This window comes from Triticum urartu, chromosome 5A (genome assembly GCF_056163025.1).
Source record: "Triticum urartu cultivar PI428250 chromosome 5A, HENAU_Tu73, whole genome shotgun sequence".
In the NCBI taxonomy this organism is placed as follows: domain Eukaryota; kingdom Viridiplantae; phylum Streptophyta; class Magnoliopsida; order Poales; family Poaceae; genus Triticum; species Triticum urartu.
This window is the reverse complement of record NC_141877.1, coordinates 498,347,243-498,366,394: the sequence shown is the minus strand read 5'-3', so window position 1 is coordinate 498,366,394 and position 19,152 is coordinate 498,347,243. Positions and strand designations below refer to the sequence as shown.

At 48.2% G+C, this 19,152-nt stretch overlaps 1 protein-coding gene across 1 annotated transcript; it reads left to right on the top strand.

The window, feature by feature from the left end:
• Positions 1–17,366: 17,366 nt before the first annotated feature.
• LOC125556407 (UDP-glucosyltransferase UGT13248-like) lies at positions 17,367–19,147 on the top strand. Its single transcript, XM_048719147.2, has 2 exons — positions 17,367–18,117; positions 18,339–19,147. Exons 1-2 carry the CDS (start codon positions 17,458–17,460, stop codon positions 19,056–19,058), a joined length of 1,380 nt encoding a protein of 459 aa, XP_048575104.1. The 5' UTR covers positions 17,367–17,457; the 3' UTR covers positions 19,059–19,147.
• The last annotated feature ends 5 nt before the right edge of the window (positions 19,148–19,152 follow it).

Genomic DNA, 19,152 nt, shown 5'->3' with positions numbered 1-19,152 from the left:
AAAATGTGTATGTCAGATGTTCACAACATCCACAGACAACGTTCGAGGTTCAGCACACTGAGCGGTGCATTAAGGACATAAGCCTTTTAAGAAGCAATGAGGACAATCCTCAGTTTACGGACCTAGTCCGCATAATTGCTACTATCAACTTTCAACTAAATTTTCTCTAGGAACATATCTAAACAGTAGAACTAAAGCGCGAGCTACGACATAATTTGCAAAATCCTTTTTGACTATGTTCAGGATAAAAAAGTTCATCTTATGAACTCCCACTCAGATAGACATCCCTCTAGTCATCTAAGTGATTACATGATCCGAGTCAACTAGGCCGTGTCCGATCATCACGTGAGACGGACTAGTCAACATCGGTGAACATCTTCATGTTGATCGTATCTACCATACGACTCATGCTCGACCTTTCGGTCTTCTGTGTTCCGAGGCCATGTCTGTACACATGCTAGGCTCATCAAGTCAACCTAAGTGTTTCGCGTGTGTAAATCTGTCTTACACCCGTTGTATGTGAACGTTAGAATCTAACACCCGATCATCACGTGGTGCTTCGAAACACGAACTGTCGCAACGGTGCACAGTTAGGGGGAACACTTTCTTGAAATTTTAACGAGGGATCATCTTATTTACTACCGTCGTTCTAAGCAAATAAGATGTATAAACATGATAAACATCACATGCAATCAAATAGTGACATGATATGGCCAATATCATATTGCTCCTTTTGATCTCCATCTTCGGGGCTCCATGATCATCATCGTCACCGGCATGACACCATGATCTCCATCATCATGATCTCCATCATCGTGTCTTCATGAAGTTGTCTCGTCAACTATTACTTCTACTACTACAGCTAACGGTTAGCAATAAAGTAAAGTAATTGCATGATGTTTATGTTGACACGCAGGTCATAAATAAATTAAGACAACTCCTATGGCTCCTGCCGGTTGTCATATTCATCGACATGCAAGTCGTGATTCCTATTACAAGAACATGATCAATCTCATACATCACATATATCATTCATCACATCCTTTTGGCCATATCACATCACATAGCATACCCTGCAAAAACAAGTTAGACGTCCTCTAATTGTTGTTTGCATGTTTTACGTGGCTGCTATGGGTTTCTAGCAAGAACGTTTCTTACCTACGCAAAGACCACAACGTGATATGCCAATTGCTATTTACCCTTCATAAGGACCCTTTTCATCGAATCCGATCCGACTAAAGTGGGAGAGACAGACACCCGCCAGCCACCTTATGCAACTAGTGCATGTCAGTCGGTGGAACCAGTCTCACGTAAGAGTACGTGTAAGGTCGGTCCGGGCCGCTTCATCCCACGATGCCGCCGAATCAAAATTGGACTAGTAACGGTAAGCATATTGAACAAAATCAACGCCCACAACTACTTTGTGTTCTACTCGTGCATAGTAACTACGCATAGACCTAGCTCATGATGCCACTGTTGGGGAACGTAGCATAAATTCAAAATTTTCCTACGTGTCACCAAGATCCGTCTATGGAGTCATCTAGCAACGAGGGAGGAGTGGATCTACATACCCTTGTAGATCGCGCGCGGAAGCGTTCAAGAGAACGGGGTTGATGGAGTCGTACTCGTCGTGATCCAAATCACCGATGATCCTAGCGTCGAATGGACGGCACCTCCGAATTCAACACACGTACGGAGCAGCGACGTCTCCTCCTTCTTGATCCAGCAAGGGGGGAGGAGAGGTTGATGGAGATCCAACAGCACGACGGCGTGGTGGTGGAAGTAGCGGGATTCCAACAGGGCTTCGCTAAGCGCTGCGGGAGGAGGGAGATGTGTCATGGGAGGGAGAGGGAGGCGCCAGGGCTTAGGTATGGTTGTCCTCCCTTCCCTTCACTATATATAGGGCCAAGGGAGAGGGGGAGGGCGCAGCCTTGCCCCTTCCTCCAAGGAAGGGTGCGGCCAAGGGGGGGAGGAGTCCATCCTCCCCAAGGCATCTCGGAGGTGCCTTCCCCCTTTAGGACTCTCCCCTCCTCTTGTCCCTTTGGCGCATGGGCCTCTAGGGGCTGGTGCCCTTGGCCCATATAGGCCAAGGCGCACCCCCTACAGCCCATGTGGCCCCCCGGGGCAGGTGGCCCCACCCGGTGGACCCCCGGGACCCTTCCGGTGGTCCCGGTACAATACCGGTGACCCCGAAACTTGTCCCGATAGCCGAAACAGCACTTCCTATATATAATTATTTACCTCCGGACCATTCCGGAACTCCTCGTGACGTCCGGGATCTTATCCGGGACTCCGAACAACTTTCGGGTTACCGCATACTAATATCTCTATAACCCTAGCGTCACCGAACCTTAAGTGTGTAGACCCTACGGGTTCGGGAGACATGCAGACATGACCGAGATGACTCTCCGGTCAATAACCAACAGCGGGATCTGGATACCCATGTTGGCTCCCACATGTTCCACGATTATCTCATCGGATGAACCACGATGTCAAGGACTTAATCAATCCCGTATACAATTCCCTTTGTCTAGCGGTACGATACTTGCCCGAGATTCGATCGTCGGTATCCCGATACCTTGTTCAATCTCGTTACCGGCAAGTCTCTTTACTCGTTCCGTAACACATCATCCCGTGATCAACTCCTTGATCACATTGTGCACATTATGATGATGTCCTACCGAGTGGGCCCAGAGATACCTCTCCGTTTACACGGAGTGACAAATCCCAGTCTCGATTCGTGCCAACCCAACAGACACTTTCGGAGATACCCGTAGTGTACCTTTATAGCCACCCAGTTACGTTGTGACGTTTGGCACACCCAAAGCACTCCTACGGTATCCGGGAGTTGCACAATCTCATGGTCTAAGGAAATGATACTTGACATTAGAAAAGCTTTAGCATACGAACTACACGATCTAGTGATATGCTTAGGATTGGGTCTTGTCCATCACATCATTCTCCTAATGATGTGATCCCGTTATCAACGACATCCAATGTCCATGGTCAGGAAACCGTAACCATCTATTGATCAACGAGCTAGTCAACTAGAGGCTTACTAGGGACATGGTGTTGTCTATGTATCCACACATGTATCTGAGTTTCCTATCAATACAATTATAGCATGGATAATAAACGATTATCATGAACAAGGAAATATAATAATAACTAATTTATTATTGCCTCTAGGGCATATTTCCAACAAGATCGACTCCAGCTAAACCGTTCCCCAACAAACCATTGATTCTTCTGATAGTTGGAATCGGTTTCTTGCATTCAGCAACGGTAAGTTTGTCAGGTAGGGCGAACTTGGTGTCAAGACGATCGGGGCGGTAACCCGGCAGTGGCTTCTCATTGGCGGGTGAGATGTCATGACAGTAAAACCAAGTTTGGTTCCAGTCCTTTGGGTGACTTGGTAAAACTATGAGAGGGAAAACTGCACCCTGCCGGCGCTGAATCGAGATGCCTCCAAGTTCTAAGCTAAGGCCATTGGTGCACTCGTTTTGCCGGTTCAGATAGAAGTATTCTCTAATTAGTTCCACAGTCGGCTCTTGCTGAAGATATACCTCACAGAGCACCTGGAAGTTACAGATATTGGATATGGAATTGGGCCCAATATCCTGAGGATGAAGTTTGAAGAAGTGAAGAACTTCTCTGAAATTTTTTGAGCCGGGCAGTGAGAAGCCCCGGTTCATGTGATCAGTAAAGACGATCACTTCACCGTCTTTCGGATTCGGTCGTTCTTCTTCCGGGTCAGGAGCACGATAAGACATGACGTTTCTTGAAGGCAGAAATCCAATAAGGAAGAACTCTTTCAGACGCTCCTCAGTTATGGTTGAGGGAACCCAATTGCAGATGGTGGGTGTCTTTGACGGCATGATGAACAAGGGACTGGAAAAGGAAAAATAAAGTGCCGGGTCAATTAATAGTTAAACGTTGAAATTATAAAACAAGTAACGCCGGATTAACTAAGGGCTAATGACATATAGGGAAAAGAAAGCCGAAATGGTAAGCCGCCATGACTACAGATTTTTCCGGAAAGCAGATTCAGCTAAGTGTTGGCATAAACAAGTTTCACCAAGCTATCATCATCATTTTGGATCAAAAGGCTGTTTCAAAAAGGAAAATATTCTAGACCTAAAAACCTAGTACAGATGAGTTCGTCGACTGTGAAGAAGCATCTATACAGGCAAAAAGGATCTACTGATATCAAAAATGAATGCCAAACAACTACCACACGAGTTATATCTCTTCTTTGGATCAAAAGAAGTTGCGGAGAAAATCTACAAGATGATCCATGGCGAACAGGTGAAGAACACTGAAGAACTCGGAAACCTAGAACAGATCTAGGTGCGTGAGAGAGAAGAAAACTTACAAGATGCAGGCCTGCCGCGAAGAGTCGCCGCGTTCTCTGGTCAGACTCAGGGTGATGCAGCGGCCAAGCTTGACGACGACGATGAGAGTTGCGGCGGCGGCGGAGCTCGAGCAGCGACGGAGGTTGCGAGAGGAAGAAGATGAGGAAGAAAGGAGAATGAGAAGGACCGGCCGCGTGCCTATTTATAAGGGAAGATGCGAACAGACAGGCGCGAGAATCAAGGGAGAACCAAATAATGATTATCCAGCTATATAGACGCCTCGATTCTCGGGAAGCATTAAAAATCAAAGATCCGTTAGAAGATGACGTCATGAAAGTTTTTGTGTTTTCAAAAGATGACGTCACAGCAGGTTACAAAGTTTTTTCAGGCAAAAGATGAATTTCATCTAAGTATTGAAGATTGACAAAGAACAGGATTCAAGGTCAATCTGGGGCCTAATGTTGGGGATATTACTATCAGTTGAGACCCGCCCAGGAGGGGCCGGGTCAGCTTCAATGGCGGGTTACGCAAGAAGCTCAGTAAGCATCCAAGTTTGTAGTTTATTAAGTCTTATAGAAGGCCCAAAGGCCTGGGGCCGTCTTAAGGCCCGCTATTGTAAGTAAACCATCATATGTAGGGAAATACTTGTACAGAAAGGCATGTAAAGAAAGTCACCGAGCCGGACACGATTATGAGCCGGCCGGGACTCTATAAGCCACTTGGCGTCAACCCGTGTATATAAGGGGACGACCCGGTGGCGGTTTAGAAAAAGAAACAACCAAGTCGATAACCAAGCCGGCGAGTTGAGCCTCTTGGAAGTCGAAACCCCAGCAATACCAATCCCAACTAGACGTAGGCTTTTACCTTCATCGTAAGGGGGCGAACTAGTATAAAACTCTCTCGTATCCTTTGTCCCGATTAACCCCTTTAAGCTTCCTAGTGCGATGGCCCTACGACTAAGTCCTTGCTCTAGGACATCTGTCGTGTCAACTCCACGACAGGGGGGCTTTGCGAGTGCTCGGACCTGTTAAGTAACGTGATTGTATTAGGAAACATAAGTTAGACTAGAAAATATTCTGGCTTGCCTTATACTTCAAATAGATCATGTACTCATATATATGCCCACGAGGCTCAAGCAATACCACGAACTATTCCACCAATCCCTCTCTCCCTTCTAACATGATATCTATCGCAAGTCGATCATAAACGCTTGCCGCCGCCGCTTCCGCCCTTGCGCGCTGTCCCCGGGGCGGTCGGCCTCCATGACCGCCGCCGGGGGCCGCACCGCCCGTGCCTAGGGTTCGTCCGCGGGCCGTATTGGCTGGCTTCCCTAGAGAGTCTTTTTCCCGAGCCATCACTCCGGATTTTTTTGTTCTCTCGCCGGTCACTTTGATCGGCGTCTACTTTTTGGTTTTTCGATCTAAGATCGGTTTGCGTCGCCCATCGTCATTTCGTCATCAACAACGCGCCTTACTCCACCATTGGCGTCGACTCTATCGACATCTTCGTCGCCTAAGAGACAGCTGCTTGCATCTTCCTGCGCCGGATCGCTGGCTAGCTCGCACCGTATGGCCCGCCGCTACATGCGGCCGCTTGCACGGTCCTGCATGGCCGGCGTCCTCGACCGCGTAGGCCCGGATCGCTCGAGCGCTGACGCACCCACGCGGGTCGCGCTTCTGCTAGGTGTGATTGGCTGCTCAGGTTCCGCGTCTGCTGCGCCTACGCTAGGTATGGTGGCTTCTCGGGTTACCCCTAGCCCCGGTTACTTCTCTACCTCCGTAGGGTTTTATCGCCCAAGAGTCTCCCACGCTACCAATCACGTGCTCAATGGCTTTCGATGATCTCCGACAATCCTTCTACCGCTCCATCCTCTTCTACCGCTACCACACCTCCTTGTCCATCACAATGTTGTTGCCACCGCTTCTTGCAAAAAAGAAATACGAAGAATAGCTAGCGGTCCATAGACAACAAAAAGAAGAAGCAAGAGGTACTGTTGTGAAGGGGAAAGTATCATGTGCTCCGGTGGCTTAGATGCTACAAGCACTACAGTGAAGCAAGGACACAAGCCGATGGGGACGAAGCATTCACGCGACACCGACTTCAGTGCAAGGGCAACGGGTAGAGGCTTGTGAGAAGCATTTTGCCCACAAAATCGCATTTGGCGTTTTATGGTCAAATCGGGAAAAAAGACGAAGTTGGAGTCTAAATCACGCACGAACGCAGCCGGAGCCACACGCATACCGCGGTCAGCTGTAGCTAGCTAGCAGAGCCGGGCCGGCAAAATCTAAGGCCCCGTGCGAAACTAAAAAAATGAGACCTTATTTCACTAAAAAAAATAATAAGCAATTATAATGTATATAACCCTAAAAATGCAATTATAATATACATAACCCTAAAGTAAGTGACTCAACTTTATACTAATCGTTAGTACAAAGTTGAGTCACTTATTTTGAGACGGAGGGAGTATATGATATAATGTCTTATCAAACTAATGTTTCCTCGTGATGACTAAAATCAGTATTATAAAAACACAAGATACAAAACATGAATAAAACAAAATTAAACTGATACCACAGCAGATACTAATTGAAGGATACGCGTGAATGTTTGGCAATTAGACAAACCATTTAACTCATCTAGTCTCTAATTAGAAATTAGGAGTAGGAGCCAAAGTTAATCAGGAAGAAGGACTCTCCAATGGGAGGCTACCTGTTTTGGCGAGAGGATCAGAGGAATTGTCCTCGTGCATGCCGCCCGTCGCCAGTGTTCTGGAGTCTGGAGTTGTCGCCCTGCCACCCCTCGACGGCGTTCTTGAGTCCGGAACTGTTGCCGATCAATCCGATGATTCAGTTTCCAATGATCCGATCGAGCAGCGTCGTAACTCGCCAGAACTGTCGCCGAGGCCGATCGATCCGACGATGGATGATCATGTTTCCTATAGGCCGTAGCCTGTAGCGACGCAAGTGTTTTTGCTTGTTTGCGATCCGTTGATCGATCCGATGATTCAGTTTCCCTTTTTTTTAGGGTTGACGATCTCCGTTTCCTAATTCCTATCAAGCAGCGCTGCAGCGGTATTTTTTTGGTCTATAAAAGAATTTGGGGCCCCTAAATTTTATGGGCCCTGTGCGGGCCGCATGTCTTGCACAACTATGGGCCCGGCCCTGCTAGCTAGCTAGCCATGCGCGACCGCAGCCACACCAGCCGGATCTAAGCCGTCGTAGCTCGCTGCTGCTGCTTGTCGTCGCTCCCGCTTGCCGCCGTTGTCGCTGCTGCTTGCCTCCGCTGCCGCTTTCCACCCACTGCTGCTCGACGGCGCTTCTCCTCCGGCGGGGAGGAGAAAGAACTACCACCATGAAAAACATATGGCTGGATTTTTAGTAAAAGTGAAAAGGAACTACCACCATGTTGCATAGGTGGTGAGCAATACAAACTTGATGGAAAAAAAAAAGATAACTCTTCAGGGTTTTGGTAATTTCGCATTTGGAGAGAGAAGTCGTTGCCCAACCGCAGCCTGACACGACTTTCTTCTCACTAATTGCGAGCATCAGGATTTAAACTCTGATGGGCCGAGAATGCCACAGTCCTTCTAATCATTCAACCACGGGTTGTTTCACGCAACAACTGTTGTCTGTCCAGTAGACGAGATCCGTCGATTGATGGAGGCGGGGCGTGGCAGGTTGCCGGTTACAAACGGCACCAGGAGCTCGGAAACGCATTCATTCACCACGCCAACGATATCACCCGCCACCCGCACGAAAAAAAACGTTATCCCTCGCGTTCATTCACCTGAGATAACTGCAGGCCGGCCGACCGACGGAGGAAACGGCTATTTAGTTGGGCGAGGCCATTTAAAACGGCTGGTCCAAACGGAAACGGGGACGATGATGCGTGTCGCCGCTGACGGCAGCGAGGCGACGTCATCGGCCAGTGAGGTTCCGTCGGCCGGACGGCAGAAAACGGCCGCAGGTTAAGGTTCCGTGGCTGTCATGTCATCTCATGCAACGCCGGCCGCGGCCGGTGATGATTCGGAGGGTTGACGCGCGCGCAAGAGAGAGGTTCTGTCCTGTCCGGGCATGCACCTTTCCAACTAAAGGTTCTCTTGCCGACTGATTATTCATTCCCTCTCGCAGGTTCACCGATCAGTCAGTAAACTGGTGTTCTCAGCTCGTGCTGTTTTCAGCGGCGTAATGAACGACGCGGCGAAGGAGGCGACCGCGTCCACCGACGCGTGCATAACAGCCACGGGACTCCGATCCGATCCTCGTCGCGTCGCTCTTGCACATCGCATCACCGTCCGATCGAACGTACGTTTCCCCTCTTGCACGATTCCATCCTTGAGCACCAAGCCACCGACACCAGCGTACCGATTCCAAATGCATGCATGCCGCTCTATGGCAGTAAATGGCATGCATGTCCAGACTTGTATGTGTTGTGTGCCGTCAGAACGTGTGTCATGTGTGGCCAGGATGAAAAGTTTTGTAGGCCACTTATAGTTTGAACGCCACGGTCGGCTGAGCAGCATATATACGGCTTCTGAATCGAGATGTACACACGGATATGCAAGGACGACAAGGGCGAGACGATCAAGTTGAACTCTTCGTTCTTCTGATTAACTTTGTTCAGAAGCTAGCTAGCTTTGTTCAGATTAATTTTCTTCTTCTGATTGATACACGCATGCATCACTCCCGCGCGGCCGTCATACCAACAGTCCAACACATCAACGTACGTACGTCGCCAGCAGCACAAGCTGCACCGTACGCAGTGATTGTTGCTTTGAAGCATCAACGTCGCACCGTAAATACCCACGTACGTGTCCTCGTAGCCGCATGCAGGTGCGCTCGCGCTCATCAAAGGCAACGCAGCTTCCATGCGTCTCAGGCAGTGGCCTCTACAGCATGTTGTATTTTTTTTCCTTAGAACAATAACCCGGTCAAATATACAATACAATAGTACGTATTGACCAACATACGCCTCCATTTCATAATGTAGTACTGTACATTTTAATTTTTTCAAAAGTTAAACATCATATACTTTGACCAAATATGCTGAGAAAAAAATTATTATGGAAAATTATCAAACACATACAATATAGAAATATGTCTCATGACATATCTAATGCCATTTTTAAATGTATATATTTTCTTTACAAACTTGGTTAAATTTTGTGAAGTTTGACTTCTTTCAATCTATATTCACTACATTATGAAATGGAGTGAGCATAATACAACATTGATTATGTTGCCAGTGCTGCAAAAAGAAAACACGGTCATATACTCATATATCATCCTTTTTTAGAACCATAATACAAACATAGACACTCAAATATACAAACGCACTTTCACCTTTGTGAATGCACACACCCATATGAGAACCTCCAAGACATTGAGTCGATTGATCTTTATGGTGAACCTAGGTGGACATATTCCACGACAAGGGACCTAACAAACTTAGGGGTTGCCAAAGGTTGCCACACCTAAGCTAAGGCAAGTTTGACCAACTTAGGTGTGTGTTTGGTTCAAGCCATATCTTAGGTAAGCCACACTAGGGTCTCACATCACATACACTTAAAAAGTATGGCAAGATCGCCGCAGGCTTGCCAACTTGAGGCTCTTGTTTTGAAGAACTAACCTTAGGCAAGTTTGACAACATTGGTATGGCAAAGTGTGGCACTCCTAGGCCTAGATCCAAATAGCCCTTAGCATACTCAGTCTACTACAAAGATTTTTTAAAACTTTATGGACAATACAAAATTTTGCCTTAGTATTTTTGTGAATAAGCAGCAAACCAATCCTTGCCTCCAAGGAAACATTCTAAGGAGGATCAACGGATTGATACAAGAGATGCCACCGTTTAGCTTTGAAAACACATATCAAGGATTTCTCACAAAAGTAGACCTCGGAGAAGGTGGTCTCTCTAAGATACTCAGTTCGGCTTCGGCCCCGCTTAGACTTTGCTCGAGCTTTTGCGCACTACAAACATTCATAATAAATGACTTGTGTTTTTCTTGGTCAAAAATTAAGGGAGATATGCAAATGGTCTGTGGATCGTCAGATCAAGGTCCAACATATAAAGTTCTTTTTAGGCTTAACCCTTGCCCCCAACACGCTTCATCTGCTTTCATTATCGCCCTGTTGTTGCTCCCTCGTGATGTCACTTCCATCATTACCTTCCTCGCCTCCCTACCACTAAGGAATTCCTAGCCTGACCCCTGGTGCAGTGTTACGCGCGATCTTTAGGGTCATAAAAGCTGAAAAGCGAGCCAATGAATGGCAACGAAGAAAGGAAGCAAGAGATATTAGCTTTGGCATAATGATGACTGGTCGAGGAGAGCAAAGAGAGGTATGCTCTTAAGCCTAACCTTATGTACGTGTCAAATTGTGGTTGGCTTTTATGGTCAAACTAGATGAAAAGAAAGGTAACCTTCAAATCTTGCTTGGTTAGAAAAGTTGCAACTGTTTGTCAAAATGGCGAGAAATTTGCAATTGTACACACACGCAGCTAGTTGTGTAGGAGTTGTCTTTGGAAATCTTTTTAGAAACCTAGTTGTATAGGTTTGTTGACGAGGAAATGATTGTAAAGAAACTATCCAAATCAGCAATGTGAGAAACTAAGTGTCATACTACATACAATCCATGCTCAGAGAGGGAGAGAGGGAGAGAGAGAGAGAGAGAGAGAGAGAGAGAGAGGAGGGAAGGTCAAGGCGGACGACCGAGAAACCCTAGCCTCCATCCAGCGCCTGACCCTCGCGCCTACGCCAGGGCGTGTTGCAGGCAAAAGCCGTGCAGTGCCAACGATGATAGGGATGTCCTTATTGGGGCGCGCCCTACTAAGGAGGTGTTGGAGGGCAGTTGTTGTCGTTGAAGGCGATGGCGGCTCGAGTGGAGGTATTTGTGAGGTGGTGCTTGATGTCATTGGTGAAGCCGGAGGGATCCAACCCGACGATGTTTAACGTCGCTTCTACAAGATTTTGGATTTAAAAAAGGTTTCTCCGCCGAGGCGGAGGCCCAAAGACAGCATCGAGCTATGCTCATGGCACGTTGCTGGTGGATGCAAGAAGAAGAAGGCGACTTTCTGCACTCTCATGGTGTTCATTGTAAAAATAATAATTATGTAAAGGTATGTCCTTGATACTTTATATGGTCTTGGGCCTTTGCGTAAAAGAATTTACATATAACTCACTTGTCTGTTTTCGTAATTATACTCAACAACAACAACAAAAAACTTGTCCCTTTTGGTTATGTACGATGCATGGCACGTCAAAGGAGAGGGAGAGGTCGGGAAAAATGTCAAACGGGAGGATTGGGACCGGGTCAACTTGGGAGAAACCTACGCCTCTATATCCGGAAACCGATGAGCGCATGCACTCCTATGCAACCGGCAGTCTCCGTTGAAACGGCCGGTGAGCGGAAATGTCAAGGACGGTGATGACGCAGCGCCGTGGATGTCACTGCTGACACCAACGAGGCGACGTCATCGGTGGCAGGCACAGCGAGAACAAAACAAAAGGCCAAGGTATCCGGCCCTCGGCACCCAAGAAAACGGCCGTAGGTAGCTAGGTTCCGTCTACGCCGGTGATGCTGATTCATCGTAGGTTGACGATGCCTTTTTGTCTGAGGCTCTCTCTCGCTCGCGCGTTTGAAACGAACAACCAGTCCGGCGGCAAAAGAGTAATAATAAAGTCTAAAAAGATCTTCGTACGCCCCGGTCGAAATCGGACCCTCTACCGCATGATATTCCTCGAGGACGAAGCCTGCACCGACACATGCTACCTAGTCTTAGGCTATACACATGTGCCCGGCCGGATCGACTTGACGTAGCAAACTAGCAATGCCTCATTAGTTTAGCCAATTGTAAGTTGGTACAGTGGCACGTAGCCACGTACGGACTAGGTCCTACGGTTGACACGGTTGGGTTAAGATCCTGTAGTACCCAGAACGTTCCTGTAGCAGCTGGACGGATGCCACCGGCTGAATTCACGTGCGTACGCGAGGATGAGAAGATATGACCCTTCATCGACCTTCTTGTCCATTGAGGTTAATTACCCATGCCTTCTTCTTCTGCTATACGCGCATCACATAATTGACATGGGGCATGGCATGCTTGGCCTCGTCGTTGGATCATCGACATGGGCGTTCCGACATGTCGACGTCGGCATCTCATGCATGCATGCATGCGCCGTGTAAATTAATTAGTGTCTGCGTTCAAGTACGTACGACATCACATGCAGACCCTGGTGTGTCCTCGTGCTTCCTCGACTGGTCACGTCGCGGCGGGCACGTAGTACGGGAGTAGCGACCAAAGGCTCCATGGACAGTTTTGATTTTCTCCGTTCCTTTGCTTGAAAAACGATCTTATATTGTGAAATGGAGGGAGTACATTTTAGTTCTATGTTTCCCTGTGACCGAGCCATCCATCTATTCTCGTCAACATTCAATGTCATTCTGGCAGAACAAAAAAAAAATAGTCAATGTAGTTGGTTCTCTGGCTCTGGGCATCTTGGAGCATGATTCAACCATTGTCCAAAAAAGCTTGGTCAATGTAGTACCTCAGGATCACCACGCATGACGATGCATGTGAAAACGTATTGTCATACAACATGCATGGGCTCTTGGAAATTGGATTATAAAAATGAACTGCCAAAAATACTATTACATGTGCTGTTTTTTGAGAAAAGGATATCAGTGAAAAGTATTTCCCTCCATATTTCAAGATACATTGCATATTAGTAGTTCCATCCTACTTTGTCAAACTTATGTGTTAAAAATGGTGTGTTGTGAAATGCAGAGTGTACATACATAGGGTCGCAGTAATAATTTGACTACATGCATCACTCTAGTGTGGACAGTGATAAACTATTTTACGTTGCAAAAAAGGTGATAAACTATTTCAACTTATTTGAAAAGAAAAAAACATGGTACTTATGATCGTGAAATGAACTGCAATTTCTATCGGAACAATCAATATTGTTCCCTGTCGCAGGTTCACTGATCAGTCAGTCGGTAAGCTGGCGTTCTCAGCTCGTAAAACTTTCAGCGGCGTAATTAACGGCACGGCGGCGAAGGAAGGAGGCGACCGCATCCAGCCACGCGTGCATGACAGCCACGGGACTCCGATCCGATCCTCGTCGCATCCCTCTTGCACATCACACCATCGTCCGATCGAAACGTACGTTTTCCCTCTCTCCTTGAGGACCAAGCCACCGACACCACGTACCAACGCACTGCATGCCGCTCTATCGAAAATGGCATGCATGTCCAGACTTGTATGTGTAGTGTACTGTCAGAACGTGTGTCATGTGTGGCCAGACTGAAAAGTCTTTTAGGCCGTCTATAGTTTGGACGCCATGGCCGGCTGAGCAGCATATATACGGCTTTTGAATAGAGATGTACACACGGACGACAAGGGCGAGACGATCAAGCAAGGATCGTTTTTGCCCCTTGGAGCTTCCGTACGTCTGAGGCAGTGGCCTCTACAACATGTTTCCGCCCCCCCCCCCCCCCCCCACACACACACACAATAGTACACAATAGTATACACAAAACGTACACCTCATTTTTTTTGCGCAAAAAAATAACATACACCTCATTTCATAATGTAGTACTGTGCGTTTTAATTTTCAAAAGTCAAACCTCATATGCTTTGACCAACTATACCGAAAAAATATTACTATCGGAAAATATCAAATATATACAATATAAAATATGTCTCATGACATATCTAGTGCCATTTTAAATGTATATTCACTACATTTTAAAAACTTGGTCAAATTTTCTGAAGTTTGACTTTTTGAAAATCTATATTCACTACATTTTGAAATGGAGGGAGCACAATACAACATTGATTATGTGGCCAATGCCGCAAAAGGAAAACACGTCATATACTCATATATCATCCTTTTGTAGAACCATAGCACAAACATAGATACTCAAATATACAAACGTACTCTCACCTTTGTGAATGCACGCACTCATATGAGCACCTCCAAGACATTGAGTCGATTGATCTTTATAGTGAACCCAGGTGGACATATTCCATGACGAGGAACCTAACGAACTTAGCATGCTCGGTCTACTACAAAGATTTTTTTAAAAAAAATATAGAAAATATGAATTGTTGCCTATGCAAGCGGCAGTCTCCGTTGAACCGGCCGGTGAGCGGAAATGTCAAGGATGCCGATGACGCAGCGCCGTGCATGTCACTGCTGACAGCAACGAGGCGACGTCATCGGTGACTGGCAGAGCCAGAACCAAACAAAAAGCCAAGGTATCGAGCTCGCGGCGCCCAAGGAAACGGCCGTAGGTAGCTAGGTTTCGTCTACGCCGGTGATCCTGATTCATCGTAGGTTAACGATGCCTTTTTGTCTGAGGCTGTGTGGCGCTCTCTCTCTGTCTCACCGTTTGAATCGAATAGCCAGTCCGGCGGCAAATGAGTAAATAAAGTCTAAAAAGATCTTCGAACGCCCTGGTCGAAATCGGACCCTCTACCGCATGATATTCCTCGAGGACGAAACCTGCACCGACACATGCTGCTACCTAGTCTTAGGCTGTACACATGTGCCCGGCCGGATCGACTTGACGTAGCAATGCCTCATTAGTTTAGCCAATTGTAAGTTGGCACAGTGGCACGTACGGACTAGGTCCTAGGATTGACACAGTTGGGTTACGATCCTGTACCTGTAGTGCCAGGAACGTTGCTGTAGCAACTGGACGCATGCCACCGGCTGAATTCACGTGCATGCGTACATCACATATATAATTGCCATGGGGTACGGCATGCTTGGCCTCATCGTTGAAACATCGACATGGGCGTTCCGACATGTCGACGTCGTTCATCTCATGCATAATGCATTCATGCATGCAGCGTGTGAATTAATTAGTGTCTATCTCCAAGTACCGTACGACATCACATGCACACCCTGGTGTGTCCTCGTGTTTCGTCGACTGATCACGTCGCTGCTGGCACGTACGGGAGTGGCGGCCAAAGGCTCCATGGAGAGTTTTAATTTTCTCTGTCCCTCAGCTTGAAAAACGATCTTATTTGTGGGACGGAGAGTTTTAATTTCCAGAGTTAACTACATTTTACTTTTATGCTTCCCAGTGACCGAGTCATCCATCTATTCTCGTCAACAGTTAATGTCCTTCCGGCAGAGCAAAAAATAGTCAATGCAGTTGGTTCTCTGGGCATCTTTGATTCTTGGAGCATGATTCAACCATTGTCTAAAAAAGCTTGGTCAATGTAGTATCTCGGGATCAGCACGCATGCCGATGCATGTGAAAAACGTACTATTATCGTACAACATGCATGGGCCCTTAGAATTTTGATTATAAAATGAACTGCCAAAAATACTAGTATTACATGTGCTGTTTTTTGCAAAAAGGATATCAGTGAAAAGTATGTCCCTCCATTTCAAGATACATTGCATCATTAGTAGTTCCTTCGTACTTTGTCAAACCTATGTGTTAGAAAAAAAAACTTAGTCAAACTTCACAAAGTTTGACTTACGATAAAACTAAAATATGGTGTATTGTGAAATGGAGAGAGTACATAGGATTGCAGTAATAATTTGGCTACATGCATTACTCTAGTGTGGACAGTGATAAGCTATTTTACTTCGCAAAAAAGTGATAAACTATTTCAGCTTATTTGGGAAAAAACATGGTAGCTATGATTATGAAATGAACTGCAATTTCTATCAGAACAATCAATACATTTTCCAAGGGTACATTAATGCCATTTCATACTAATAACCAAAAGTCTACAATATCGATTAATTCTGGTATTTTTTCAAATAAGAAAGTCATTAGATGACCGTCTAGGAATAACTTGGAGTTCAAGTTCATCTAGATCTTGCTGAAATTGTTCCCAAGCCCCGCCACCGAGTAGCCTATATACAATACAAGAATGTGCAAATAAGAAGGTCCTTAAACTTTTTTCGACTAAAAAAATAAAGGCCATTCAAGATATTTTGTGGATCTTGTGATCAAGATCACACAATCTGGCCATCTTCACCATCTTTTTAAATGTCGGCTATCCAAGTTTAACCCTAGCCCCGACTTACTTCTCTACGTCCTTAGGGTTTTATCGCCCCCAGAGCCCCCCACGATACCAACCTGTTGCTCAATGGCTTTCGATGTTCTCACAATCCCTATTTCGCGCCATCATCTCCTACCACTACCACATCTCTTTGCCCATCACAATGTTGTTGCCACCTCTTCTTGTAAAAAAAGGGGAAAAAGATGAAGATAAGCTAGCAATTTAGAGACGATAAGCAAGAGGCACTATTGTGAAGCAAGGATACAAGCCGATGGAGCCCAAGCATTTTGGAGCAATGGCAACGGGTATTGGAAGCTTGTGAGAAGCATTCCCCCCCACAAAATTGCGTTTGTCCGTTTTCTGGTTAGAGCCAGGGAAAAAGACGAAGGTGGAGTCTAAATCAGCAAAAGCTCCTTGTTTAGGAAAGTAAACAACCGTCTCTAAGAATGAAGAGACGTTGCAACTGCACCTACACTCTCGGCTAGTGTACAAGTTTTCTTTTGGAAACCCACCTGTGTAGGTTGATTGGCAAGGAAATACACCTCATCTCCCTTCGATCCATATCATTTATCGCTCAGATGTATTTAGACATATTTCAATACTAGATACATCTATTGAGCCATAAATAGTATGAATCGAAGGGTGTCAAAAACGCTCTTATATTATAAGACGGATTGAGTACTTTCTAATTTGGCGTACATTTTTTTTAACACGGTACAAATGCACACCCTATTCTTAAGAGCATTTTCGAAATACTGAGCCGGAAATCCGGAAATAAATACAGGAATAGATGCGAGCACCAGGATTTGAACTTTGATAGGTTGAGGATACCACAGTGGCTCTAACCATCCAACCACATATTGGTTCGCTAATTTGGCGTACTTGTGACCTGCAAGCTGTTGTAGGCTGCAGTTTGTGAGCCGTTCTACGGTTTTTCTTATAATTAGAGTGGAGCTCTTGTCCATCCTCCATATATACCCAGCGTCCATCACGTCCTCCCACACAAACTCGCTCATAAGCCAAGAAACGTTCTCCCCAGAGATCGCTGGTTAACAACACGTCCGTAGCCATGGTGCACGCCGACGAAACCACACACATCCTCCTCGTCCCGTACCCGGCCCAGGGCCACCTCAACCCGATCCTCCAGTTCGGCAAGCGGCTCGCCGGCCACGGCGGCGTCCGGTGCACCGTCGCGGCGACCAAGTTCGTCGTCGGCTCCACGAAGCCGTCCCCGGGCTCGGTGCACGTCGCCGTTTTCTCCGACGGCTGCGACGCCGGCGGGCCCGCTGAGCTGGGCGGGCACAAGGGCCCCTACTTCGAGCAGCTGGAGTCGGCCGGGTCCGAGGCGCTGGACGAGCTCCTCCGGACCGAGGCGGCGAGTGGCCGCCCAGTGCGCGTGGTGGTGTACGACACGTTCATGCCGTGGGTGGCGCCCCTGGCGCGGCGGTACGGGGCGGCGTGCGCGGCGGTGCTCACCCAGACGTGCGCCGTGGACGTCGTGTACACGCACGCACGGGCCGGGCGCGTGCCGGTGCCGGTGCGCAAGGGGGACTCCCCACTCGAGCTCCCTGGACTGTCGTGCCGGCTCGGCGCCGCCGACGTGCCGACGTTCCTGACCGACTCCGACGCGCACCACCCGTCCCTACGCGACATGCTGATGAACCAGTTCGCCGGGCTCGGCGCCGTGGATCACGTGTTCGTCAACTCCTTCTTCGACCTGGAGCCTCAGGTGAGCGCCACGCGAATCCGCCCTTGGCATCATATGCCGCGTGTGTCCCAAGCAGAGCGTACGTGCGTTCAATGCCAGGGCGCGCGTCGCATGCAGCAATGCAGCATACGTGCAAGCACGTCGCTCGCAACGTGCAACCAATTGACGTTTACTGCCATTAATGGATTCCGAGCATTTGCACTGACGACACCGGCTACGTCTGTGTGCTTACGTATGTGCAGGAAGCCGAGTACCTGGCGTCGACGCTGGGGGCCAGGACGATCGGGCCGACGGTGCCGTCGGCGTACCTGGACGACCGCCTGCCCGACGACGCGTCCTACGGCTTCCACCTGCACACCCCGATGACGGCCGTGACCAAGGCGTGGCTGGACGCGCGCCCGCCGCGCTCCGTCGTGTACGCCTCCTTCGGCAGCATCGTGGCGCCGGGGCCGGACCAGATGGCCGAGGTGGCCGAGGGCCTCCGCAACGCCGGCAGCCAATTCCTGTGGGTGGTGCGCGCCACGGAGACGGCCAAGCTGCCCGAGGGCTTCGCGGCGAGGGCGGCGGCGCGGGGGGACCTGATCGTGCCGTGGTGCCCGCAGCTGGAGGTGCTGGCGCACGGCGCCGTGGGGTGCTTCGTGACGCACTGCGGGTGGAACTCCACCGTGGAGGCGCTGAGCGCCGGCGTGCCGATGGTGGCGGTGCCGCAGTGGTCGGACCAGCCGACCAACGCCAAGTACATCGAGGACGTGTGGCGCGTCGGCGTGCGCGCGCGGCCGGACGCCGGCGGGCTGGTGAGGAAGGGAGAGGTGGAGAGATGCATCAAGGAGGTGATGGGCGGCAAGGAGTACAAGAGGAGGGCGTCGGAGTGGCGGGAGAAGGCCAAGGCCGCCGTGAGCGAGGGCGGCACCTCCGACCGCAACATCGCCGATTTCCTCTCGAAATATCGCGTGGCAAAATGATCTCGAACACTTTTCAGAAGAAGAAGAAAAGATCTCGAGAACTCGAGACTATTGGGATCTGTGGTATGAGAGTATTTAACCAAAAACTACCACA